A 26964-nucleotide genomic window follows, 5' to 3' on the forward strand; every position below is an offset into this window, starting at 1 on the left:
ATTGATTTCTATTAAAAATATAAAAAAGTAGTTAAAATTTAAATTTCATATCAGATTTTCCATTATTCTTATTAGTAGACAAGAGTACTAAAAAAAGTAAAGTATTAAAGAACTGCATAAAAACCAAACATTTTGGAAAATTTGCCTTGTATTTTTGAATGATAAATTTATGTCATTTATTTTGATTGCATATTTTTTGAGAGATTTGATATAATTAACACTAGCTTTCCGCCTGCGGCTTCGCCCGCGTTTTCAAAAAAAAAACCGCATAGTTCCCGTTCCCGTGGGATTTCCGGGATAAAACCTAGCCTATGTCACTCAGAAATGATGTAGCTTTCCAACAGTGAAAGAATTTTTCAAATCTGCCAAGTAGTTTCGGAGCCTATTCAATTCATACAAACAAACAAACAAACAAAAAATCAAACCTTTCCTCTTTATAATATTTGTATAGATTTGATACTATGTTTTACAGCCACCCATGGGATCTCGATCAGCCCATCAACTATCTACAAGTTCGTCTGTGTCCATCGGCAGCGATTCCTCTAATCTGTGAGTATTTCAATTGTAACAAAGACAAATATTATGTTATAATCATAAGAAATAAAAAGATGAAATTGTCTGTTTGTAAAGAATAAGTATATTTATCTGTTGTGTTGTTTCTATGATGCAAGCTCTGTATTGTTTGAGACTAGATAGCAATCCACGGTTTAGGTAGAATCTTTAACAGCCAAAAGATAATTGAAATTTATCCTTTGCCTACTTCTAGGAGAAACTCATATCGGTGACATATTTTAATTCGTGAATGAAATTTTCGCAGTAAATCAACGCCCATGAGTGGACAGTCAGTAGAAATATGGCCAGATCAGTTGCATCAGACGTCTCCAAGAGCCAAGATACTCGGGAAACAGAAGAGAGTCGTGGGTAAGTTTAGAAAGCTAGTTTTATATCATTGTTTGATAATTTTTCATGCATGTAGATTAATTTATGTGATTGGGAATTGTGAGGAGAAATAAATAAATGATTTGAATTTGAATGAATGATCTTGAATAGGGTATTTGCATTTACATTATTTACGGTTTTATTTACAAATTGGGCAACTTTATATAACTTTTTACTGACTGATGACTTTATATTGTGACTAGCAATGCCCTGCGGTTTCTCCCGCATAGATAGCGATATCGTTACAGTGAAAAGTCTACTATAGGTCGGACTATAGGTTTAATTTTTAATCACATGACAATCACCTTTATCCCGTCCCGCACTACGGCCTTTTTTTCTTTTTTTTTTGTTTTAGTGGGGAAATCTTTCATAGATACCCACGGCCTCCGGGGGAGGGGCCGTGGGTTATGTCGGATTCCTACCGACCAAAACCCCACTGTCACATGAGTAGTAGTGCCACTGTGTTCCGTCAAGACGCTTATTGGTAGAATTCCTCCGTGACCCCCGCACTACGGCCTGCTCGAACAGTATAGGTACCTACTATTTTCTGTAGATTGACACTTTTAAAAATTCGTTAGGTATATCTTTTGAATGGAATATCCAATTCTTTTCATTTAAAAAGTATTTTGCTGGTATTGAAACAGTCTATAATAAAACATCATTTAATGGGATAAGGATTAATATATGTGTATGGATAACATGGTTTGATTACTGTCGGCACTTCTATTTACTTTGAAAACGTAAAAAAGTTGTTGTAGTAACATAACTACTGAAGATGGACATATGGTATTGCGGACTTTCTTGTAGATATTGATCCATTCTATAATACCGAAGAACATTTTTTTGTTCTATCTTCAATAGATTCCGCAGCGCACGCGATGACAGAAGTTTTATTGAGGATTTTTTTACACCTTGGGTTACATTATGGCATTTTTGGTAAGGATCTCTAATTTTTTTGAAAATGCAATATAGCCTATGTTACTCAGTAAAGATGCAGCTTTCTAATGGTGAAAGAATTTTTGAAATCGGTCCAGTAGTTTATGCGTGAAAACCATACATACATACATACATACATACTTACAAACTTTTCCTCTTTATAATATTATATATTGTGATATATTGTTTGAAAGCTATTTTCTTGTTAAGTTTTCCTAGGATATTAGTTGTAATGGAAGAATCTCATACTCAACATCAAATAGATAAAGCTAATATTAGTGAGCATTATATAACAAAAAAAAGTGAAGTCCCATGTCCCCTTGTGGAATAAGGGGCAGATGTATTATACATCTGTTTCACTGATTGATTTTCTTTAGGGACAAGTAGGTGATCAGCCTTCTGTTTGCTGCCAGACCGAGACATTTTTTTTCTACGTCTCTACCGGGAATCGAACCCAGGACCCCTCGGTTCTATGCTCACGCGTCAACCACTGTACCAAGGAGGCGGCTATTATATAACAAGCAATTATATACTTAAATGTACAAATTTTCCAGCGGCAGGCAGCAGTACATCACCAGACACATTACCATCATCTAACGGTGATACGGTGCCTCAACCGCAGCTTCTAAAGAGTCCTGGTAATTAGTATATTAATATTGTTTTTAAATATAACATTGTTAATTTACTTACTAGCTTTCAGTTCTGCGGCTTAATTTCTTATTATTGATTATGGATTGACAAAATGGCTGATGATGCGCTTGCTATTGAAAATTTACAATAAATAAGTAAAATATCACGTGAAAAGAATATTGATTTTTCTAAAGCATTTGACTAGGTAGAACTTTCCACTTCATTGTGCTAACTCAATAATTATAGAATCAATGTCTTTGCTGAGAACCTCATATCGTTATACCTTCAATGGGATACGGACTGTTATTGATCCTTATCCACCATGTTCATGCGGATTGTCGATTAAGATTGGTGTTCTGCAGGGATCTATATTAGGTCCTTTTTTTTCTTGTGTCACGATTTTCATCATGTAGTATTTCTATGATTTTCACAACATTAGATTCATAAATGAATTTCACAATGTATATCTTTTACTGTGGCAACGACGCGTTTTGAGCTATTTTCTACTACTTTTTCGTTCAATGAGCGTTTTCGGTCTGAGTCTAAATCTACTATATAGGTTATGTTCAAATAATCCATTTCGAACTTCTGTGTAGTCTATTTCAGGCACCAGTTTCTTATAACGTACCTCTACCGTATTTTCTTTATTACAACGTTTTGTATACTGCCAATGTAGTGAAAACTAAATACAGACGGTTTTATTCTTATTTGTTATTATTGTTTGTTTAATTATTGGTGATCTATATACGTTGTTTATGTGTTTTTTCTCACTTCCAGCGGGTATAGCATACGCATCCCCCGAGTCACCACTATCCAAGATGGAGGTATCGTGGGCCCCGCAAGCCCCCCCCACGTGGCGCGCCCCGCCCCCGCTGCCGCTGCCCACGCCCGCGCCAGAGAGGTCACACATGAATGAATGAATGAATGAATGAATGAATGAATGAAAGCCTTTATTGCAAGAAATTTACAAGTAACAATAATTTATAGCTTAACTAGGTTTCTTCTGGGTATCTTGCTTGCCTTTCGACAAAAGCCTCTTCCATGATTGCCTTTGAGGTCACACATACACACATACAAACATACACACAAGAGACGCTTACTCTAACTCAAACTACAGAATACATAATAGTAGCTAAACGCTACAGAACGGGCACTCTCCGCTTCCCGCCAAAATTAAACACTTACCTCACCCCGCACGATCACGCTATAGATGGCCCGCATTTTTCCGTAAGGATGATACGCAACGAAGATTGACAACATTAATCAAATTGACTCAAAGTAATTTTATTATTTTGGATTTGTGATTATCGTTTTTCGTAGAAAATGGTTAGATATTGTGCTGTATACGGATTTATTTCATCAGAAAAACGCGAATTTCTTTACGCTAGTCACAAATGTGCCAAACCCTAAAGCGATAACACACACATTTGCACTCTCTACAGTGTGACTGTCAAAACGATAATTTTGTACGGAGTGTCTGGGGTGTGCTCAAACTCAAACTTAAACACAACTAAAACTCGAACTCAAACATTTATTCAATTAGACTTCTTTTAGACTTCTTTTGAATCGTCAAAACATAGTATTGACACCTTTACATACACTTATAGTGTCACTTTCACCTTATACTTACTTATGTTACGTACGATGTTGTTCCGCTAACACTAATACTACGGCTAATGATTTATTACTTACTAGATTTTCGCCTGCGGCTTCGCCCGCGTTTTCAAAGGAAAACCCGCATAGTTCCCATTCCCGTGGGATTTCCGGGATAAAACCTATCCTATGTGTTAATCCGAGTTACCCACTATATGTGTGCTAAATTTCATTGTAATCGGTTCAGTAGTTTATGCGTGAAAACCATACATACATACATACATACAAACATTTCCTCTTTATAATATTAGTACATATATATTACTATTGTATTGACACATAGCGTCGTCTGATGCGTAAACTTTATTCAGAAATAAGTTTCTAGTTCTATTAAATATCAGTATATCGTGCAAAATATTTGGTCTCTTTATTTCATTAATGTTATTATTTTCGCAGACTATTGCCAATTGGCCCAAAACCGAACAAGGAACAGTATCCAGTATTCAACGCCTTAGTTGACAGAGTTCGTGAAGCACTGAACATTCATGGTAATGTTATTGGAAAGTTTTCCGGTTATTCTCTATAATGTCTGTATAAATTTTTATTGGACTTTTTATAACTCATGTTATCAGAATTAACTATACGGTTAATCTTTCACAAACAATTTATTTATGAAATAAATTATTTGTGAAAGACCATGTCCATGACGATTTAACAGATATAATTTACGAACTTTTATTTTAAAACTGACCGACTAAAATTTACAAAATTGAAATGATTTTTTTTTTGTAGAATTCGAATATTGCTATTCAATAAAGTTTGGAATCTTTTTATTTTTTTATATCCCACTTAGTTACAAAGTGATACGTACTAACTCAGTTAACCATTTCACAACCCACTAAGTGAGTCACTAACACGCACTAACTCAGTACTTGCACCTAGAAGACTCGTTCCAAACGGACTCAAGTTCGCGCTCAGATCAAGAAGCCACGCCCACACCTACGTCACGACCGCACGATCTAACTAAGGGATTATCTTCTGAAAGTACAAGGTAAGTTGATATTTTGGTAATTTTTACAGTAATAAATGAAATTAGGTGTTATGAATTATTGAAGTGAAACTTCTTTATCGGGGTTGGAAAAAAATTTAGTGTAACATTTTTTCGTTACGCGTGACATTTTTCCGTTACGCACCATCTTTTTCTTATCCCTACCACGCGTGATTCGACGTATTTCTGTAAAGTTGCATAAAGTAAATTATTTTTTTAAAAATAAGCTCATAAAGAAGTTTCACTTCTTACGTGTGTACACTAGTACACGCACACATTTTTTTATAGTTAGTCACAAGTAAAATTGTGTGTAATGAATTTGAAGAGCAATTTGAAACGTGTTCACAATTTTCTTGTTATGATGCTGCTACTTTAAGTTCGCACCATCATTAATTTTTCGAAAATATTGATCTGGAATAATTTATCCGTTTTTTAGTAAGATTTAAATGGATTTATATAAACAGTTGACGAATAATGACCGTGGTATTAATGAAGCTGGTTGTTATGATGATGACAGTGACGTTGATATATGAAATAATAATGGATTTATAATTGATCATATCCAGGTCTCCCAGACGCCTAGCGCGACAAGTGGCTCAGTTGGAGTCACCGGTACTGCACACACCACCACCCAGCCCGCTACACTCGCGCACTAAACAATCTGGTATGATTGCTTTTAGTCATTTATTTAGTGTTTATGTTGTTGTATAAACATGTTGCATTTTATAGGTATTGATTTTTTATTTATTTACAACGAAAAAAGACAACTAACAATTGACTAAACAAAATGAATGAAAAGTTGAATTTGTGACTGTTTCAGTAATGTTTAATTTGTTGTGACATTCGAAACACAGGGTTTAGCTATTTCGGTAGTCAGAATTGTATGATTATCTGTCAATATTGTGTATGTATGTTCTTGTTTTATTTTTTATTAAAGTCAATTCCCCGATTAGAGATTAAATATTTTTGAAAAAAATGATTGATATAGCAATAAAGTCGACTATCCTAAAACTTCACGTTGTGCATAACTGTCCATCACGCGAGCTATTACAGTAAAAGCTCTTTATTCGCAGGTAATAGGTTTCGTAATATGGAATAGTAATTTGTATGGGGTTATAGGGGATACGTTCCTAGGTGACGAAATAAAAAAAGCAAATGCATAAAGAAATCAGTTTAATTGAAATTTTGATCATACATATTTATTAATTATCATTTAATTAGGTATTATCTTCAGGTTTAGGCAATGGCTTAATGGCACTTTTTACTCGTTATTCATTTTTTTTTAGTCGACATTATAAATTCGTAGTTGTAGTTCAGGCGTTTACTAAAGATAACGACTGATTTTTATTTGGCTAAATACATATAATATGTTTGTACCTATGTACCGAGTCGATCTGTGAAATGAATAGGTCGCATTTTTTCATCCGCGAATAGTGAAACCGTGAATGAAAGAAGCGCGAATAAGGAGCTTTTACTGTATAACCCTTAACACTACTACAATAAGGTGTAATTTCAGACAGCACATCAGGCAGCTGGTGGGGCGGCGCGGGGCGCGCGGGGCGGCGCGCGGCGCACGCGCACGCGGCGCACCCCGCGCCCTACCGACCGGACGCCACGCTGCGCTACCGGTGTGAGTTGACAATGATTTCATTTATTTCCTCCCACAATCAAAAATACATTGTTGTAATAGGCAAATATTATAATCTGTATTTTGGTTATTGTATATATGTATGGTGTATGGTATATGTCTGTATGGTATCACTGTAAACTGCAATTGTCTTTGCCCTCCTCCTGTCTCTGTGGTTCGTGGTGTAATGTCGTGTGCGCACAATGTAGTTTGTAATAAAGTATTATAAAAATAAATATAATTTATCAGCATCCACAAGTTGTGTTACAATATACAATTATTTCAACATACATAATACCAAACTTAGATTTAAATGAGACAAACGGACATAGGCCTCTGCAAAATGCTGCTCAAGACAGCGCTGACTAGCAAATTCATATAATGATCGCAATAATCAGCCATGGTTATTTCAATAGTAATATGAATTTCCCAATCAGTTCAATTCACAGTGTAATCTGTCTGGAAATAAGATGTCATAATACAGCCCCTAATTTTTAAGGATAATCCGGTGACTACGGTTCATCTTAAGCATTAAATTAAATAGAAGTGATCGAATTATACTTAAAATAAATACATAAGGAAATATATAACAAGAAAACTTCTAAAACAAAACATCTTATCTTAGCATTAAATCGTTTTACTCTATGACGTGACGGTATTGCCATGAAGTGACCTTGAATTTACTTCAACGCGCTTAAAGAAGTTTCACTTCAATAGATTTGTTTAACTGACAAAGACATATTCACGCAACTACTACTATTATACTACAATCAATCATACATTTTTGAAACAAAAAATGTAACCGTGTAATGATGATCACATAAAAAACAAGCATAATAACTAAAAATAAACGTTGAATGGCTCGGGTCGCGTACAACTGACCACGCGGGACGAACTGTGCACGATTTTGCTCTAGCCTATGGCCTAACACAGCTGGTTTCATCGCCTACGCGAATACCGGATGTGGAGGGCCATACTCCCTCTCTTCTGGATCTTCTGCTGACCACACACCCCGAAAACTATCAGGTCTCCGTCGTGGCCCCACTGGGGTCATCAGACCATTGCCTGATACGGAGTGTGGTGCCACTTATGGGTTCGAAACAGCAGACACCTGCAGCTCGACGCCGTGTGTGGCACTACAGGTCGGCAGACTGGGACGGAATGCGTGGTTTTTTCGCTTCCTACCCATGGGGGCCTGTTTGCTTCTCCTCGGAAGATCCCAACGCTTGTGCTGAGTCTGTCACTGACGTGGTGCTGCAGGGTATGGAACTATTTGTGCCATACTCTGTTGTGCCCGTCGGTGGCAGATCCAAGCCTTGGTTTGGACGTTCCTGTAACATGGCGTCTCGCCAGAAACAGGAACTTTTTCAAGCCTGGGTTGCAGCAACGGCGTGTCGCGATCCAAGCGTTGGTCTCATCAGGAAGAAGTACAACTCTGCCTCCAGATCCTACAAGAGAGAAATCGCTAGGGCTAAATCTAGTTACATTGGTGCACTTGGCGATAGACTGACGCGACTTCCTTCGGGAACACGGGCGTTTTGGTCCCTCGCCAAGGCCATCCAAGGTAACTTCTGTCGTTCATCCTTTCCACCTTTGCACAAGGACGAAGACTCTCTGGCCCATTCCGCTAAAGAGAAAGCCGAACTCTTGGGCGCTCTCTTTGCTAGGAACTCGACTCTTGATGACAGGGGAAAGACACCGCCGACCATCCCGCGGTGTAACCATTCAATGGCGGATATACGTTTCACACAACGTGCCGTTCGAAATGCTCTCTTTTCCCTTGACATCCATAAGTCGTCAGGGCCGGATGGAGTCTCCCCTATTGTGCTTAGGACATGTGCTCCTGAGTTGGCACCGGTTGTAACGCGTCTTTTTCGGCTTTCTTACGCCAAAGGCATTGTTCCGAATTCGTGGAAGACTGCTCTTGTCCACCCAATCCCTAAAAAAGGCGATCGCTCAAATCCGTCTAACTACAGACCGATCGCCATCACTTCTTTACTCTCCAAAATAATGGAATCCATTATTAACTGCCAGCTCATGAGGTACCTGGAGGAGAACCAGCTGTTAAGCGACCGGCAATACGGTTTCCGTAGTGGTCGCTCGACTGGTGATCTTTTGGTGTACCTCACTCACAGATGGGCGGAGGCGGTTGAGAGTAAAGGGGAGGCATTGGCTGTAAGTTTGGATGTAGCGAAAGCCTTCGATCGGGTCTGGCACAAGGCACTTCTAGCGAAATTACCATCTTTCGGACTTCCTGCGAGGTTATGCGATTGGGTTGCCAGCTTCCTGGAAGAGAGGAGCATTAAGGTCGTTATCGACGGTTCTTGCTCTAAGCCTCTTCATGTGAATGCTGGTGTCCCACAAGGCTGCGTGCTATCTCCTACACTGTTTCTTCTGCATATCAATGATTTGTTACAAATCAGTAATATTCATTGCTATGCAGACGACAGTACGGGGGATGCTCTTTATCCCGGCCGTGCAAACACCTCAAAGGAAAGCCTCAATGAGAGTCGAAACAAACTTGTGTCTGAAGTCGAGTCTTTTCTCCAAGAAGTCTCGGATTGGGGCGAACTTAATCTTGTCGAGTTCAATCCCCTAAAGACACAGGTTTGCGCGTTCACCGCTAAAAAGACCCCATTTGTCGTAGAACCTCGGTTTAAGAGTACTCCCCTTAGTATATCGCCGAAAATCGGAATCCTCGGAGTCGAAATCTCGAGTGACGTTCAATTCCGCAGTCATTTGGAAGCGAAGGCTAAATTAGCCTCGAAAAAACTTGGTGTGCTCAGTAGATCGAGACAGTACTTCAAGCCGGCCCACCGACTTCAGCTGTACAAGGCTCAGGTGCGACCGCATATGGAGTACTGTTCTCATCTCTGGGCCGGAGCCCCACAGTATCAACTCCTTCCTCTTGACCGCATCCAACGTCGAGCAGCTCGAATTGTCGATGACCGTAGGCTTTCCGATAGGCTCGATCCTCTGTCAGTGCGAAGAGACGTTGCGTCTCTCTGTATACTGTACAGAATCTACTATGGGGAGTGCTCTGAGGAATTGTTCCACCTACTACCAGCCGCACAGTTCCACCACCGGACCACACGCCGTAAAAACCAGTTCCATCCGCACCATCTGGATGGTTGGCGCTCCACCACTGTCCGCTTCACCCGCAACTTCCTTCCGCGTACGGTGAAACTGTGGAACGATTTGCCACCTGCGGTGTTCCCGAACAACTACGACATTGGGGCCTTCAAGAAAAGAGCTTATTTGTCTATAAAAGGCCGGCAAAGCACCTGTAACACTCCTAGTGTTACAAGTGTTTATGGGCGGTGGTGACCACTTAACATCAGGTGGCCCATCTGCTCCTTTGCTTGCTCTGACATAAAAAAAAAAAAAAAAAAAATATTCAGGAAATTAGTATAAGTGAAACAATTAATATAATCCAATTTTTGTTTGTTATCAAAATTCCAAAAACAACTTTATCAATGTAAAACAGAGCCAAAATTTTGTCAATATGAACTTAATTTATATACTTTTTACCAAGCCTTGCCTAAAGCTACCGCTACCGTAAATCTTTCTCTTTTCCTCTTTATAAACTATCATACATCTACAAACATGCGCAGGCGCAGAATGCGGCGGTTCAGTCGAACAGTACAGCGACGAAGAACTAGGGCTGTGCGTGATAGTTCTAGGCACTTTCGTACGCCGGGAACCTGCTGCTGCTGCGCCGATGTTGCCAGCCCTACTGCATACTGTTACGAGGTATTTATTGTCCAGTTATTTGTATGAAATAAAAATATTAGGGTCAGTTCACACGAATATTCGTTTTAACGTAAGCAAGTCGCTATTCGTGTTAACGTTTGAAAGTAAAGATTGTTTCTTTCTAAATGTAATAAGTGACCTAACGGCGGGGGCACACGATGCGTTGCGGCGGCGGTCCGGCGCCGGAGCGGTGTCGCTGCGTCGTCTTACATATAAATATCTGTGGCATGTCACACGATGCGCTCCGGCGCCGCACCGGACTTGCAACCACCGAGACGAGGCGGGGAGGGGTGAATGCGGTGCGACGTCGGAGCGGCACCACTCAGTTGTTTTGCGTCACAAGGAAGGACTGACTGTCCAACGTTGCTACGGCGTCGCTGCGACAAAACAACGTTGCGGCGTCGCACCGCTCGTGTGCCCACTGACACGGTGAAATCTTTGCGGTGCGGCGCCGCAACGCATCGTGTGCCCCCGCCGTAACTAATGACCACATAAGCTAAATAATTACACTAAATTGATATCTGCTGTGAACAGTTTTGAGTTATTTATATCAAACTAGCTGCTCCGCGCGGTTTCGACCCCGTGGCTCCACTCGTGTTGGCCGTAGCGTCAAGATATATAGCCTATAGCCTTCCTCGATAAATGGGCTATCTAACACCTAAAGAATTTTTCAAATCGGACCAGTAGTTCCCGAGATTAGCGCGTTCAAACAAACAAACAAACTCTTCAGCATTATAAAATATTAGTATAGATTACGTTTCGGTCTTATCAACTTACTATCTTGTTGAATAGTAAAAATTACAGTGTTCTAATTCTAACGTCTATATCTAAATCTCTACTCATAATAAAGAACATTCTTTGGCATATTATGATAATATACAGTTACATATTTTGTAATTAAATTGTAATTCTGACATTATTAAAAAGAGCAACTATGGAGTTTCTTGCCGGTTCTTCTCCATAGATACTGCTTTCCGAATCGGTGGTAAATGTTAAAAATATGTAAAAATATGACGTTTCAAAAGTGCTTCTCGAAGAAGTCTAATTGAATAAATAAATGTTTGAGTTTGAACTGTTTCAAATGTTGCATGATGGTCCAAGTAATCACGGAGTGTTCTAACGTACTCTTCTTCCAAAATCCTGACTAGAAAATTGTTTTTACCTTTCCAAATGTGTTCAGAGTGGTCCAACTCGGCAACTACACATGGCAAACGGAAACCAACACCCGCTTACCGGGCAGTGCTGTATTTGTCGCGCACCAATTTTTGCGCTGCGTGCTGCATCAGCTGGCACCTAATAATGTCTTCCTGCAGGTGTTCTTGCAGCGGACACCTGGTATGTAACACTTATATAGTCACTCACTCACACAATAACTTATTCACTCACACAAACTCATTTACTAACTCAATCACTCACCCACTTACTCATTATACAAATTAAACAATTGTTTAATAACTCAGGCCCCGGAATTACAGACACAATAGAAAATCTATTGTGTCGTGGCCCGATCGGGCCGTTCGGGGCTCAATGGGTTAATTGTTTATTCACTCACAAACTTACTCACTTATTCACAAACTAACTTACTCACTCATTGAATCAATTATACGCGCACACACTTCTTGAGTGAATATTCTATGTAATGTTTGTGTGAATTTATTTTTCATTTGCTAGAAAAACAACGAAAAACATTCTTCAAGAGTGTAGCACACTCATTCGTGGACTTCAACGAGCTGTATCCGTGTGGGCCTTTGCAGTTGGTCATTGAACATTTGAACTCCAAGAAAACATTGCCTATTGATGTAAGTAGTACAACTGGAAATTATATCATCTTTATTTATAATATTCGCTTTTATCTAATGTACATTTTTACTGCATAGTTCGTTTGTACTCTACCTTTTCTTACAGTAGTATAAAAAACATGTTTTGGTTTATTTTTTTTTTTCTTTTTAAGTGTTATTACAATCGACATCATTATAATTCGAGTTTGTAAACTAAAAGTTCCAAATCTGTTTGTTGCTTGAAGCAAGAAAATTTCCTCATGTTTCTCCTTATGGCTGGCGTCCACTAGGCGGATCGGGCCGGGCCGCATCGCAACGCAAAAATACGCCGGCCTATGTTTTGTATGAAACATCGTCCATTAGCGACGGATCGGGCCGGGGCGGGCCGCAACGCATTGGCGGATATCGCTTCGCAGGCGGATTTCTGCCGGCGGTGCGCTGCGGCCCGGCCCGCCCCGACCCGTCTAGTGGACGCAGGCAGGCGGATGTGAGCGGCGAGCGTCTGTTAGATAAAATCCGCCTAGGCGGTCCGCCGCGCCCCGTACAGGTGGACGCAGGAGCAAACAGCGCGTCCATTAGAGACGGCCCGTTGCGATGCGGCCCGGCCCGATCCGCCTCTAATGGACGCCTAGCATTACATTTTAGCTGTCGCAGCTTGACGTGCTTAATTATTTTCGAATGTACACATTTTTACCGTGCATCGTTATTAAGCTATTACTAATACTTTAAACACAATTCGTACATTCCGGGGCGCATGCCTGACCAACTCAGCCACTCGTGACCCGCCAGAGCGATCGAATTTATTCTATTCTTTCGGTTTTATGTGTCTAAGGGACACACCGCGCGCCATCTATTGAAAAAAGGTCGTGTTCCATCGTTACAATATTGTTGTTATGATACAATGTTATGATTGTAAGGTGTAATTAGGTCAGTAGCAAATAAACGATCGTCTTGAGAGAACGCATTTTTATTTCAAGCCACAAGCATCATTCAAAACCAACCTTTATTGCAATAACATATGGTCCATAATCGAGCCGGATAAGTTGCAGTGAGCAAATAGTTTGCAATATTGTGAATGTGAAAACAACAAGTCATCGCGCGACTGATTCATACAATTGAAGTTATAAGTTTTAACAACAAAATTATTTACAAAAGTAATTATGTCGTCGGTTGAACAATTATTAGAACAACTGGAGGATTGTGCTACTTTGATTAAAAAGGCTTTAATAAATCACAAAAAAGCCCCAAAAGCTAGATTAACAAAGGGATATTTGAAAGTGAGATCTCAAGTTGTAGACGATTATTGGTCAGCGTTTAAGGGTCTTCATGGATCTCTTTTAAAGTTAGTACCGCAACAGGAAAGGAAAACATTACCATACTTCGTAAATGAAGAATATGACTTGTGCGAAGAACAATACATTTTGTTGAAGACAGAATTAACGGATTTGTTGGAATCGAGTTCAAGTACTTCGACGGCCGTAGCGGATTGTAAGGGAGAAGTGCAGTGGGTTGCGTCGGAAGCTAAATTACCTAGAATGGATTTACCAACATTTTCGGGTTGTTATGAAAATTGGCAAGTTTTTGAGGACTGTTTTATAACATTAATACATAATAATACCCATCTAAATAATTTTCAAAAACTACATTATTTAAAATTGTGTCTAACAGGCGAAGCTAGTGCTACATTGAAGCATTATCAAACTACTGAAAACAATTATATTCCAGCTTGGGATACGCTCAAAAAACGTTATAGTCATAAGCGACTAATATTAAATGCATATTTAAAAAAGTTATTTATGCAAAAAAAGGTTCAAATTCAGTCTTCAAGTCAGTTAAAATCATTTATCGATGTAACTAAAGAATGTATTATTGGTTTAAAAAATATAGGGATTTGCACGGAGTCTTGGGATCCAATTTTGTTGTTTATTTCGTCTCAAAAATTAGACCACGAAACGCATAAAGAATGGGAAGATTACGTTAGTTCAACTCTCAACTTAACATCTGATGTATTTCCTACTTTCAATAATTTGGTTACGTTCTTAGAAGGAAGAATTCATGCTTTAGAGTTAACAACGACAGGCAATAGAACTTTAAAAGAACGCTCATATCATGTCGCGAATATTAATGATAAAATTTGTATTTTTTGCAACAAAGATAATCATATTCTTAGTCATTGTAAGGAATACGGGAAACTACAACCGAAAGAACGCAGCGCCTTCGCAAAATTAAAAGGTTTATGTTATAATTGTTTAGTACCGGGCCATACACTTATATATTGTAATCACAAGGCATCGTGCAGAATATGTGGTAAACGACATCATTCCCTCCTTCATGAACCTGGAAAGAAAAGCTTTACTCAAGAAGAAAATCAAAACTCGACACAATTATCTTTGCATACTAATGTAGAAGAACAACATGAAGAAGATGACATTTTAGAAGAGGTCAATGGTAGCGATGCTACAATAACTTCACACATGGCTACACAACCATCTACGGCGTTACTCGCAACTGCTATTTTACCTGTCAAGGGGACGTCAGGACAAGTATTATATTTACGTGCTCTGATCGATCAAGGCTCTCAGGCGACGTTTATAAGTGAAAGAGCAGCTCAACACATAAAGGCAAAAAGGTTGCCTGTCAATGGAACAATATCAGGTGTTGGGTCCACATTAACAAGAACAAATCATATGATTCAACTTGAACTTGGTTCAAGGTATGATGATCAACTTAATCTGAAGGTTAATGCGTATGTTATATCTACCAGACTTACAACACAACTTCCAAATAAGTTAATACCAATTGGTGATTGGCCGCACATTCAGGGCTTAAATTTAGCAGATCCAAGTTTCAACAAGCCCGGGAAGATAGATTTATTATTGGGAGTCGAAGTTTACGCACAAATTATGCTAGGAGAATTAATTAAGGGTCCACCAAACACTCCTTGCGCTCAGAATACAATGTTAGGTTGGATTATATTTGGAAAAACAAACACACAATACGAAAACAATAACGTTATTTCTCTTCATTGTCTAGATGTCAAGATAGATGAAATGATGAAACTACTGTGGGAACTAGAACCAATAACTAAACGTGAATTAACACCTGAAGAAAGACGCTGTGAAGAAATTTATTCATCAACACATTCGAGAACTAAAGATGGAACATATATAGTGAAGTTGCCTTTGAAAAGAGACCCACCTATGGTAGTTCAAGGGAGAACAAGAGAAATAGCTTTAAAGAGACTAGAATATTTAGAGAAGCGCTTTGAAAAGAATAAAGAGTTGAAGGATGATTATGCTAAGGTGATTCAAGAATACCTCGAATTGAATCATTTAGAAGAAGTTTCCGAGGACGATAAAGATACTGCAGCTGTCTATCTTCCACACCATGCGGTCGTGAGAACAGACAAGGATACTACTAAAACAAGAGTAGTTTTCGACGCGTCATGTAAAGGTTTGAATAATGTGTCCCTTAACGACGACTTGATGGTGGGACCGACATTGCAAGAAGATTTAAGGTACCTAATTATGCGTTGGAGATTGAAACCAATTTGTTTTGTTGCCGACATAGAGAAAATGTACAGAGCAGTTATTGTTGAGCGTGGCCATCAAGATAATCAAAGAATACTGTGGCGCAATAATCCAAGTGATGAGGTTCGAGACTATAGACTGCTGCGAGTAACCTTTGGCACCGCATCCGCACCATTCTTGGCCATTCGAACTTTGCATCAGGTAGCTAATGATGAAGGTAGAAATTATGATATCGAGTCAAAAATAATTAAGGAAGATTTTTTTGTAGATGATTTGATTTCTGGACGAGACACGGTGGACGAAGCTGTAGATTCTGCAAACAAAATAACACAAATATTAAATAATGGTGGCTTTTTGATCAAGAAGTGGTCATCAAACAGTGAATCGTTTTTACAACAATTGAAACCACTTCAAATTAATTCTGAAACAAATATAGATATAAAAACTGAAGGAATAATTAAAACCTTGGGACTTACCTGGAATCGGATCCACGATGAATTAAGATATCAATTAAAATTTAAAACTACACCTGAAAAACTAACTAAAAGGATAATATTAGCCGAAGCACAAAAATTATTCGATCCTCTTGGCTTTTTGGTTCCGACAATAATTCCTGCAAAAATAATTATCCAAAAACTCTGGGTTCAAGGCGTTGCTTGGGACGAAGAGACATCACCTGAAATAAAAAAGGAATGGTTAATATTAAGAAAAGGATTAGAAAAGGTTAATGAAGTGAAAATAAAAAGATGGTTACATACATTTAAGGATTCGATGAATACTATCACTGTTCATGGATTTTGTGACGCTTCTACGGTGGCCTACGCAGCAGCTGTGTATTTGAGAGTAATAATGAATGATAAACAAATACACACCGGGTTGATAGCAGCAAAGGCAAGAGTCGCTCCAGTTAAACCAGTTTCTTTGCCAAGATTGGAACTTTGTGGAGCTGTAATTCTTTCTAGGCTACTTAAACAAGTTCAAGAAGCACTTAGAATATCTAACAATCAAATTTTTGCATGGACAGACTCAAAGATAGTTATGGCATGGTTAACAGGTGACCCAGCTCGTTGGAATGTTTTTGTGAGCAATCGAGTAGTTGAGATAATAGATAATATAGGGAATAAAAAATGGCATCACGTAACATCGGAAAATAATCCTGCGGATATAGCAAGCAGAGGAGAAAACTTACCTGATCTAATTAAAAATAAATTATGGTGGAATGGGCCAAAATGGCTTCATACTGATGATATTCCCTTTGCAAAGGGTAATCCAGATTCAACGGACTTAGAAAGAAAGAATACTATTATGCTAAATTTAAAAATCGAGGACACAATTAAAAATACGCTAAAATTCGAAATATTTGATTCTTTACAGGAAATGCTACGAGTGATAGTGTATGTTTTAAGATTTTTGAATTACAAAAGGGGACAAATTACAACTGATAAAGGCATTAAGGTAATAGAAATGGAAGATGCATTAAAAAGAATAATAAAAATAGAACAAAGAAAGGATTTTGCAGAAGAAATAGAAAGGTTGAAGAATAAAAGAAATTTAAGCAAAAACAGCAAACTCCTTTCTCTGAATCCAATATTAGATGAGGCTCACATTCTCAGGGTGGGCGGTAGAATAAGACACGCGAACATACCTTTAGATTCGAAACACCCGATGATTCTTAGTTCCGAAAGCGATTTGGCCACGTTAATCATCGCAGATGCGCACAAGAAAACATTGCATGGGGGTTTAGAACTCACGTTAAACTATTTAAGAGCTCGTTTTTGGATTCTGAGGGTGAAGTCAACAGTCAAAAAATATATACATAAATGTATAATATGCGCTAAACTTAAAGCGAGTAGTAGTTGTCAACTTATGGGAGACTTACCTAAAGCACGAGTCACTCCAGCACGACCCTTCATAAATTCTGGTGTTGACTTTGCAGGTCCCTATGATATATTAATGACTAGAGCACGAGGTGTGAAAACTACAAAGGCATATATTTCTATTTTTGTATGTATGTGCACAAAGGCCATACATATAGAATTAGTAGGCGATCTGTCCTCACAATCGTTTATAGGTGCTTTCAGACGATTTGTAGCACGACGAGGCAGGTGCACAGATATTTGGAGTGATCAGGGAAGAAATTTTGTTGGAGCTAACAAGGAATTAGTAGAAGCATGGTCACAGGCTGGTCTCAATTTCAAGGACAACATAGCAGACATTCTAGCACAAGAGGGTACACAGTGGCATTTTATTCCCGCCTACAGTCCTAATTTTGGAGGTCTTTGGGAGGCGGGAGTGAAATCAATGAAATACCATCTCAAAAGAATATTAAACACAAATGTAACATTTGAAGAGATGACTACAATTTTGTGTGAAATTGAAGCTTGTTTAAATTCACGTCCACTGTGTTCAAAGGCTAGTAATGATATTGATGATGTAGATGTGCTCACACCTGGACATTTCCTAATTGGTGAAGCTCCAATTACTATCCCAACTCCAACCTTGTCAAATTTACAGACAAATTATTTATCACGATGGCAGCACACGCAAAAACTAGTACAAACCTTCTGGTATCGCTGGCAGTCGGAATATTTAACTCGACAGCAACAAAGACCAAAATGGCAAACAAAACAATCTGAAATGGACATAGGAGATGTGGTTGTGATAAAAGAAGATAATTTACCACCCAGTAAATGGGCCCTTGGTCGCATTGTTGAGAAACATCCTGGAGAAGATGGTATTTGTCGAGTGTATAGCATTAAATATCGCGGTAAAATAATAAAACGTTCCGTTACTAAGTTATGCCAATTATCAATTAAATAAACAGTTAATGAATAACTTATAATATATAATAAGTTTGTTTATGTTTAATTGAACTTACCTTACCTATTGTATTGTTTTACATTGTAAGTTTTGTGTTAAAACCCGTTTTGGTGGGCGGCATGTTATGATACAATGTTATGATTGTAAGGTGTAATTAGGTCAGTAGCAAATAAACGATCGTCTTGAGAGAACGCATTTTTATTTCAAGCCACAAGCATCATTCAAAACCAACCTTTATTGCAATAACAATTGTATTCACTGAAAAGTGTTTCATATTGGCTGAGATGGTTGTTAATCATCACAATTCGTACATTTTAGTCCTTCAAGCCGGATTATCACTTTTCTTGTATCTTGTTAAACATGTATCTTATTGTGTTGCTCAGCAATTGCCAACGATAATGGGCAACATGGCGCTCTACCTCGAGAGCGTGGCAGCTGAAGCACTGGGTGGAGCAGCAGCATGTGGTGCGCTGCTCACTGCTTTAGACACGCTGCTTCGAGCAGCCCTGCTGCAGCTGCCGCAGCTGGACGACGTGCTGCCGCCGCTGCGGCTCTGCGCTGCTGCTCTGCGCATACCCAACGCGCATCAGCATAAGGTGATGATTTTATTTATCTCTACTTCCATCGGTCTAACTTTACTATGATAAACGTTAATTTGTCTAAAACTGACTGGTCTAAAATTTTGGTTGGTAATAATATAAACGAAATAGTAGATGTATTTTATCAGAGACTTTATGCTCAAATCACCCTTTTTACACCTAAGACCAAGGGAAAACAGCACTTAAAATCCCTAACTGGTACAGTAAGCCACTTATTCATGTTGTGCGGGATAAATTAAAGGCTCACAAAAAATGGAAACAGCACGGGAACCCTTTAGATTTTGATGAATTTTGTTTGCTTCGTTCTAGGCAAAAAATGTTGCAAAAGAAATGCTACAAACATTATGTAGACCGCATGCAAGAGTATATTAGTAAAGACCCAAAAAGCTTCTGGACGCACATAAAATCACTTAGACAGAATAATAAAGGTTACCCCAATACTATGACCTATATGAATAGCAGCTACAACAACGCGACTGAAAACCCTGCTAACTCATATGAAAATTACCTCCTTCCATCGTCTTGCTTGAACAATGAATTGATTTCTCAAATTAAAATAGACACAACTGAAATTAAACATATTTTAAAAAGTCTCAAAACAAATAAAGGCGCTGGTAGTGATGGAATACCCCCAGTGTTCTTAAAAAAATGTGCTGATTCTTTATGCTTTCCTTTGTCTATTATTTTTAATTTGTCTGTCAACCGGTATGGAGAGTTTCCTGCCAAGTGGAAAGAGGCACTTATAGTTCCAATACATAAGAGTGGACCAAGAAACCAGATTGTAAACTACAGGCCTATATCTATCCTGAATTCGTTAGGTAAAATTTTCGAGATCGTTATTCATAAACGCATCTCACCACTTGTCTATAAATTTATACCACCTCAGCAGCATGGCTTTATGAAAAAACGTTCCACTGTCACTAACTTATCCGTTTTAATTAATTATACTTTTGATGAAATGAACAATGGACGGCAAGTAGACGTAATCTACACGGACTTTGAAAAAGCTTTCGATCGTGTCGATCACATTATTCTTCAAAATAAACTTTACGCACTTGGTATAAGAGGTGACCTACACAGATGGATTTGTTCTTACATAATAAACAGAACACAGGCGGTAGTTTTGAGTTCTGCTAGGAGTGACTTTGTGGGCATAGTATCTGGGGTACCCCAAGGATCTATTCTCGGGCCATTGCTGTACAATGCCTACTTATTTGACATATTTACCTGCATACAACACGTGCGCTACTTAATGTACGCTGATGACAAAAAAAATTACTACGGAATTGAATCCGTCGAACACTGCCGCCTAATTCAAAGTGACTTAGATAGACTGGCAGCATATTATATTAAGAATCGTATAAGTGTAAATGTTAATAAATGCCAAAAAATCACTTTTAGTAGGAAAAAATATCCAATAAACTTTGAATATAAAATAAACTATGTTTTGATAAAAGAAGTGAACTGTGTACGTGATCTAGGCGTATCGCTAGATTCAAAATTGATTATGTCGGAACATATTGACATCATTGTAAATAAAGCCTATAAACAACTTGGTTTCATAAAGCGATCATGTAAAGATTTTAACAGCATAAATTGTATAAAATCTCTTTATTCGGCCTATATTCGAAGCATACTCGACTACGCGTCGAGTATTTGGTCTCCCAGCTACGCCGTATACATAGATAGAATAGAATCAATACAAAAAAGGTTTCTCAGGTTTTTAAGCTTTAAAAACTTTACTTATTTTGACAGCTATGACGAAGCTTGTGTCCGCTACGAAAGAACCGCTAGAAATACGACGTAAACGAAGTGATCTAATGTTGCTTCACGCATTATGGAATAACCACATTGACTGCTCAGAATTGCTTGAATCGATGCAATTGAATGTACCCGGTTTTCGTACGCGCCAGACTAACTTATTTTACATCCCTAAAGTTAATACTAATTATGCACGAAACGGTGTGTTAAATCGCATTATGCGTGTATACAACGCAGAGTACACAAGTGCTGACATTTTCCTACTCTCTAAACAACGCTTTGCTAATGAAATATCTAAAATAAATGGTTTTTTAAACAAGCACTAGCACACACGCACACACCTACACGCACGCACACGTACACATACACACACACTCACACACACTCACACACACATACTCTCTCACACACACACACTCAGTATGTTATTTTTTTTATTAATGTTATTGTTACTAGTTTATAGTCTATTCTTGAGAATGATATTATGTTGTAATCCTTATTGGCTATTTGTTCAGTTAATCAGCAAAATAGTGGTCTTGTTAAATGTAAAGCTGTTGGATTACCAAATAAATAAATAAATAAATCTATTTAGATTTTTAAAATGGACATATAGTTCACTTGTTCTACTTTTTTTAGTAAAGTTAAGTAGTGAAGTTAATATTTTATCGAACAACGGTAGGTCTGTTGATATACAAATGAAAGGCTTATTTGTGTATCAATAGAAATCCTCTGAAATGAAATATTATATCGAAAACTTCCCCAAGTTTGCAGAACTTTTGGAATTTTTTTCACGACCATAGAGCAAAAAATAATTTAATTGCAATTTTTAACAATGTTCCGGACTGCGGACAAGGTTGCAAAATGAGATTTATTGTCGTCCCAATGTACCATTCACTTGACCGAAGTTTGAAAACTTTTGGAATTATTGTTAAATTTTCGATTTTGAATATCTATACTGACTGATGTAAAAATGTTCACTATAAACGTGCTAATAATTCATTTAATATATAAAAAATAATAATGGTAATTATTTATCAACCCCGCAGAGTCTCCTAGAACCAATGTCAAAGATCCTCAGTTACGGCGTCCAAAACTTCGTGCTCAAGCTATCCCTGCTGTGTGAGCTGTGTGCAGCTTGCATGCGAGCTTTCGCTAGAGATCGGGACAAGCTGTTACTGTGCCGTGTGCTTGTTTATGAGCTGGTACAAGCTTTGAGAACGAAGACCACTGTGCCTGATGATAATCTGTTTATATTGATACAGTTTGTGCTGCAAGGTGAGTGAACTTTTTATAATAAGAAAAAAATATCTATTTTAGTATTATAAAGCTGTTTGTTTGTTTGAACGCGCTAATCTCAGGAACTACTAGTTCGATTTGAAAAATTATTTCGGTGTGAGATGGCTATCTCTTTATTTTTTATTTATCGAGGAAGGCTATAGGCTATATATTATCACGTTAAGAGCAACAGGAGGACAAACCGCGGGGCACAGTTAGTCTCCTATATTCACGTTATGCGCAGGTCACAGGTGCACTCTGTTGCCTTATATTGCCATCGAATCATGGCTATACCACATTACAGGCCACGGGTGTATGCTGTACCATAAAGTATCTCATTTCGTAGGTAATACTCGCATTGTTTATATGCCATTGTTGCTGGGCAGGTCACGGTGTTGATATCATGTTATGCCATATTGTATCCTATTTTTTGGTGTCCCGCTATACCACATGTCTATTACCCCATGTCATGGGTGCATCCTGTTCTATCGCCTTATATGGGTGTATGCTATATCACGTGTCCCATACATTGAGATAATATTACTACGTATGGAGGAGACACCACGAACAAAATCTGTGCGCTATTTTTTTGCTCTAACTAAGTTTTAAAAATTATTATCTGGTTAGGTACTTACCGATGAAAGTTATTCCTTTGCACTTTTCCGTATTATTTGTATTATTTGTGCAATATCGTAACAAACACTAAGGCATATTTGATGCGTTTCACTTTAAAACAAATAAAAAATGAGCGTGCAGTTGCGCCATATGGCGTATGTTGAGCGGAACATAAGTGATGTAGGCGGTGTGGTCTCCATATGTATCCCACATGTCCCCCCAGGTCACGGCTGCACCCTCGTACTCCCCCCGGCACTATCCTGTGGAGCCCTACTGCACGGGGGGGCGGAGGCCCGCGAGCTGGGGGCGGGGCCGGTGGACTGCATGCGGCCGCATCTGCCCGACATGGTGGAGCTGCTGCATGACCCGCACCTCATGAACAAGATCAAGGTAAGTTTTAAAATATATGAATGAAAAATTAAAAAAAAAGACTGGTTGCACTCCGGGAGTGCCGGCAGAAGTGAAAACTTGATTATTAACGTTGCATGTAACATGTTTGATATCCATCCGTCTTACGCTTTTTCGATCAGGTCACGTGTCCTGACGCGAGTTTAAGATTTTATACCCATTACAGAAAAAGTGCTCAACGCCGCTAAAGAAGTTTTCACTTCAAAAAAGAAAAACTCGATCACGGAGCATATCTACTCTTATACCATTCAAATGTGAAATTTGCAAATAATAGAAAGAGTAGAATAACAGAAAGATTTCAAATCCAACATCAAGATCAAATTATTGATATTTTTTCAAAAACATTTTACACGGCAGTGAAATGTGCATAACAAAAGTTGACACAATGACAAACCAACCGCGGGACGAACTGCTCGCCTTTTTATCGCGAATCTCTTATTGTATCACGAGCTTCTTACATTTATTAGCTAATTTAAAAATTTATCGCATTAACACATAACAAACATATCTCTAATTTAAAAATATCTATCTACCTTTTATAATATTTCAATATAAATGAGAATTTATATGAATTCAACAAATTCAAGTACTGGTTAATCAAAATAAATAAAATACAAAAATAAATTCAAATATATTTAAATAAAATCATCAATATTATAAATAAATAAGATGAATCGAAAGAACCAAAAATCCATATTTTATCATTGACATGACTCGAAGGACCAAACCACCCTTTTTATATTTAAAATTATTCTTATTTCAATATTTCCAGGGTTCGGTATCAAAGTCGATAGTGAACCGCAACCTAATCTGCCTGAACGAGGACACACTGGGCGCAATCGTAAAGGGCGGTATCGCGCAGTATGTGGCCATGGAACTGGCGTTGGAACAGCGGGGGTCGAAGCAGGAAAGGGCACAACCTAGTCGACATTTGATGCCGCCCTTGAGTGCTGCACCTACTGGGTGAGCTATTAATAAATAAATAAATAATAAATAAATATTATAGGACATTACTTATTACACAAATCGACCTAGTCCCACAGTAAGCTCAATTAAGGCTTGTGTTGTGGGTACTAAGCGACGATAATAATATTCAATAAATACATATTATATAGATAATAACACCCAGACCCAAGAACAAATAATTGAGTTCATCACACAAATATTTGCCCTGACCGGGGATCGAACCCGGGACCGTCGGCTCAGTAGGCAGTTACTTTACCACTGCGCCAACCGCGTCGTCGTTATTACTTGTTATGTATGTCGGGTTGTAGGATAGAAAGCAATTAATCTCAAGTATGTATTTTATTTATGTAACAATTGAGTCGATACATATCAAACTCCGGTAAGTCCACTCCCCGTCAAAATTGAGATAACAATGGCGCCAATTTTGAATTGTAAAACTAAACCAGTCTCTACTTTTCAAATTTAGGTAAGTCAATCGTATCTCTATTAAAATAAGGTTTAAAGTAAATGTGTTTTTTCAAACTCCGGTATGTCCATCGACAGTGGTTTATCAAACTCAGGCAAGTCCATTTCAACCAATCACAGCGCAGTATAGCACTAAGATGGCTGCCATTTCTCTTAATTTTGTTGAAGCTAACACGTGTGACCAATGCTTTTAAATCGTTTTTATTGATAAATGATGGAAGAAAACAGTTTTACTATAGAGGTGGTGGTTCGAGACAAAGCAAGGAAAAAAACAATACCAAAAGCTAAAACAGTCAAGGCTCAGAAAACAGCTAAAACATAAATGAAACTAGACCCATAGCACACGCACAGTAGTAATTCCCAGCCATGAAGCCCAGGGCCGTACTGAGATTTTTTCAACCGTTTTGATTTATTGACCTCTCTCTTTGCCCAACAGTGGGATGATAAAGGTTAATAATAATAATAATTTGTATCTTTTAATTTACATATTTTATTTTAATGTCCAATACTTACAACGCGACAAACTATCTACCCATTTCCACCACCTCAGTACGTCCCAAAACTGAGTTCTATCAAATCCCTGTAAGTCCATTAGTGATATTTCAAATTCCTGTAAGTCCAAGACGATGTTTTTCAAAACCCGGTAAGTTTTGCTGGTACATATCAAACGCCTGTATGTCCAGATTTAAAACTAATTTTGTGGCATAATCATCAAGTAATACATTTCTTTTTCTTCGTAAAAATAATTCTAATGTATTATATTATATCTGTCATAAATTATAAAGGTCCAAACATATTGTTTTTTTAAGTTATTAAAAATACCTCGATTCCCACATTTCTGTTAGAATGGACTTACCGAAGTTTGATATGTATGGACTCAATTGTAAATAGTAATTAACAGAAAATAATTGTATAGAATGCCGTGTAAAATGTAAAATCAAAGATGTCTTCCCGAATAACAGTGTTGCCAGGTGGCTCTGTAAGTAGCACAGATTATAAATGTCTAATTTATGACGCCAACATTACTAAAGGATATTTTAATAATTGAATTTTAAATAAGGTAGATCGAACTAAAAATTTATAAATCTACTTTGAATAATTAGACTTCTGAAAGCACTCTTGATTGTGAGTAAGTGTTAGCATTTACTTTAGATCGAATACAATGGTCGGATAAAGTTTGTTTGTGTGGATGGTTAATTAAGGAGGAAAACGTGAATTTGTGGTATTTTTGTAATAATTAATAGAAAATAGAATTGTTCCATTGATAATAAGTTCGACCAGTTTACTGGACTAGTTCGCGGGTTAGGCGCCAATGAATTAAAGTCAGGAATTTGAAAGAAAGAAAATGTATTTATTCAACACGTACACTTAAACGATACTATAAACAGTGATCATTTATAGGCTGACTTTCCGGTGACTAACACGACATTTCATAAGTACGATGCATATATGTGTTTCTATGACGTGTTCACATGAAAATTGCGATAACTTCAAAAAAACAAACCTCGATTCATAATATAACTGCCTGGAAGAAATCGCTTTTAAGCGATAAGATCACCTTTTGTACTTTACCTCGCATCCATACAAATATATATTACACTGTACATTGTAATATTAAATGGTGTGGTACAATAAATAAATATTTATATTAATATATTAAAATTAGGGGGTTATGGATTATTGCGTATTTTAATTATGTTTCAATAAAATAAATATAAGTTTAGGTATTATTTGAATTACTATTAGATTATTAGGGGGATTTTACATGAGACTAAAATGTTTTTGTCAAGTTGATATAAAGCAATTCATCAGTAGCTATGAGCTAGGGTTAGTTAACTATTAGAGGAATTATAACAATAAATTATTGAGGATTTATGGGTTCATATAACTTTTCCCCACAGTTCCCGCGAGGTAGTAGAATGCTACGGCCGTATCCGCGTAGTATCGTGGCTGGTGTTGGGCGCACTCACCAACGCACGCGGATCTGCGCCACTGCACCAACCCCTGCCATTGGACGCCACTTGCAACCTTACTGATCATGTGCAGGTGGGTGCCATTGTCTCTGATGCTAATAATGCCATTGATTCATTTAGAAAATACGTTAAATTACAAATACAATAACTATAGTAGAGCCATTTTAATAGGCAACATTTGGTTGACAGTTCAACAAAATTCAACAACGTAACCTAGTAACGATGACATAGAATAACATGATATTTCG

At 37.9% G+C, this 26964-nt stretch overlaps 2 protein-coding genes across 3 annotated transcripts in view; both read left to right on the top strand.

Annotated features, from left to right (window-relative positions):
- Positions 1 to 26964, top strand: part of unc79 (UNC-79 domain-containing protein) — a 69128-nt gene that overhangs the window by 37692 nt on the left and 4472 nt on the right. For both annotated transcript variants that reach the window (XM_089708030.1, XM_089708029.1), the window contains exons 37-52: positions 473 to 549; positions 818 to 921; positions 2430 to 2513; positions 3283 to 3406; positions 4555 to 4646; positions 5041 to 5149; positions 5713 to 5810; positions 6663 to 6776; positions 10388 to 10526; positions 11707 to 11861; positions 12198 to 12325; positions 19038 to 19250; positions 22061 to 22289; positions 23128 to 23294; positions 24085 to 24275; positions 26645 to 26789. In XM_089708030.1, coding sequence (XP_089564156.1) covers positions 473 to 549; positions 818 to 921; positions 2430 to 2513; positions 3283 to 3406; positions 4555 to 4646; positions 5041 to 5149; positions 5713 to 5810; positions 6663 to 6776; positions 10388 to 10526; positions 11707 to 11861; positions 12198 to 12325; positions 19038 to 19250; positions 22061 to 22289; positions 23128 to 23294; positions 24085 to 24275; positions 26645 to 26789 — 2169 coding nt within the window. The remainder of the gene's footprint in view (positions 1 to 472; positions 550 to 817; positions 922 to 2429; positions 2514 to 3282; positions 3407 to 4554; positions 4647 to 5040; positions 5150 to 5712; positions 5811 to 6662; positions 6777 to 10387; positions 10527 to 11706; positions 11862 to 12197; positions 12326 to 19037; positions 19251 to 22060; positions 22290 to 23127; positions 23295 to 24084; positions 24276 to 26644; positions 26790 to 26964) is intronic.
- LOC149479647 (uncharacterized) lies at positions 13247 to 18654 on the top strand. Its single transcript, XM_089708321.1, has one exon. The coding sequence runs from the start codon at positions 13465 to 13467 to the stop codon at positions 18652 to 18654; it is 5190 nt and encodes a 1729-aa protein (XP_089564447.1). The 5' UTR covers positions 13247 to 13464.

This window comes from Colias philodice, chromosome 20 (assembly GCF_061535455.1).
Source record: "Colias philodice isolate Cphi_HAF_F1 chromosome 20, ilColPhil1 Martin Lab GWU primary, whole genome shotgun sequence".
NCBI lineage: Eukaryota > Metazoa > Arthropoda > Insecta > Lepidoptera > Pieridae > Colias > Colias philodice.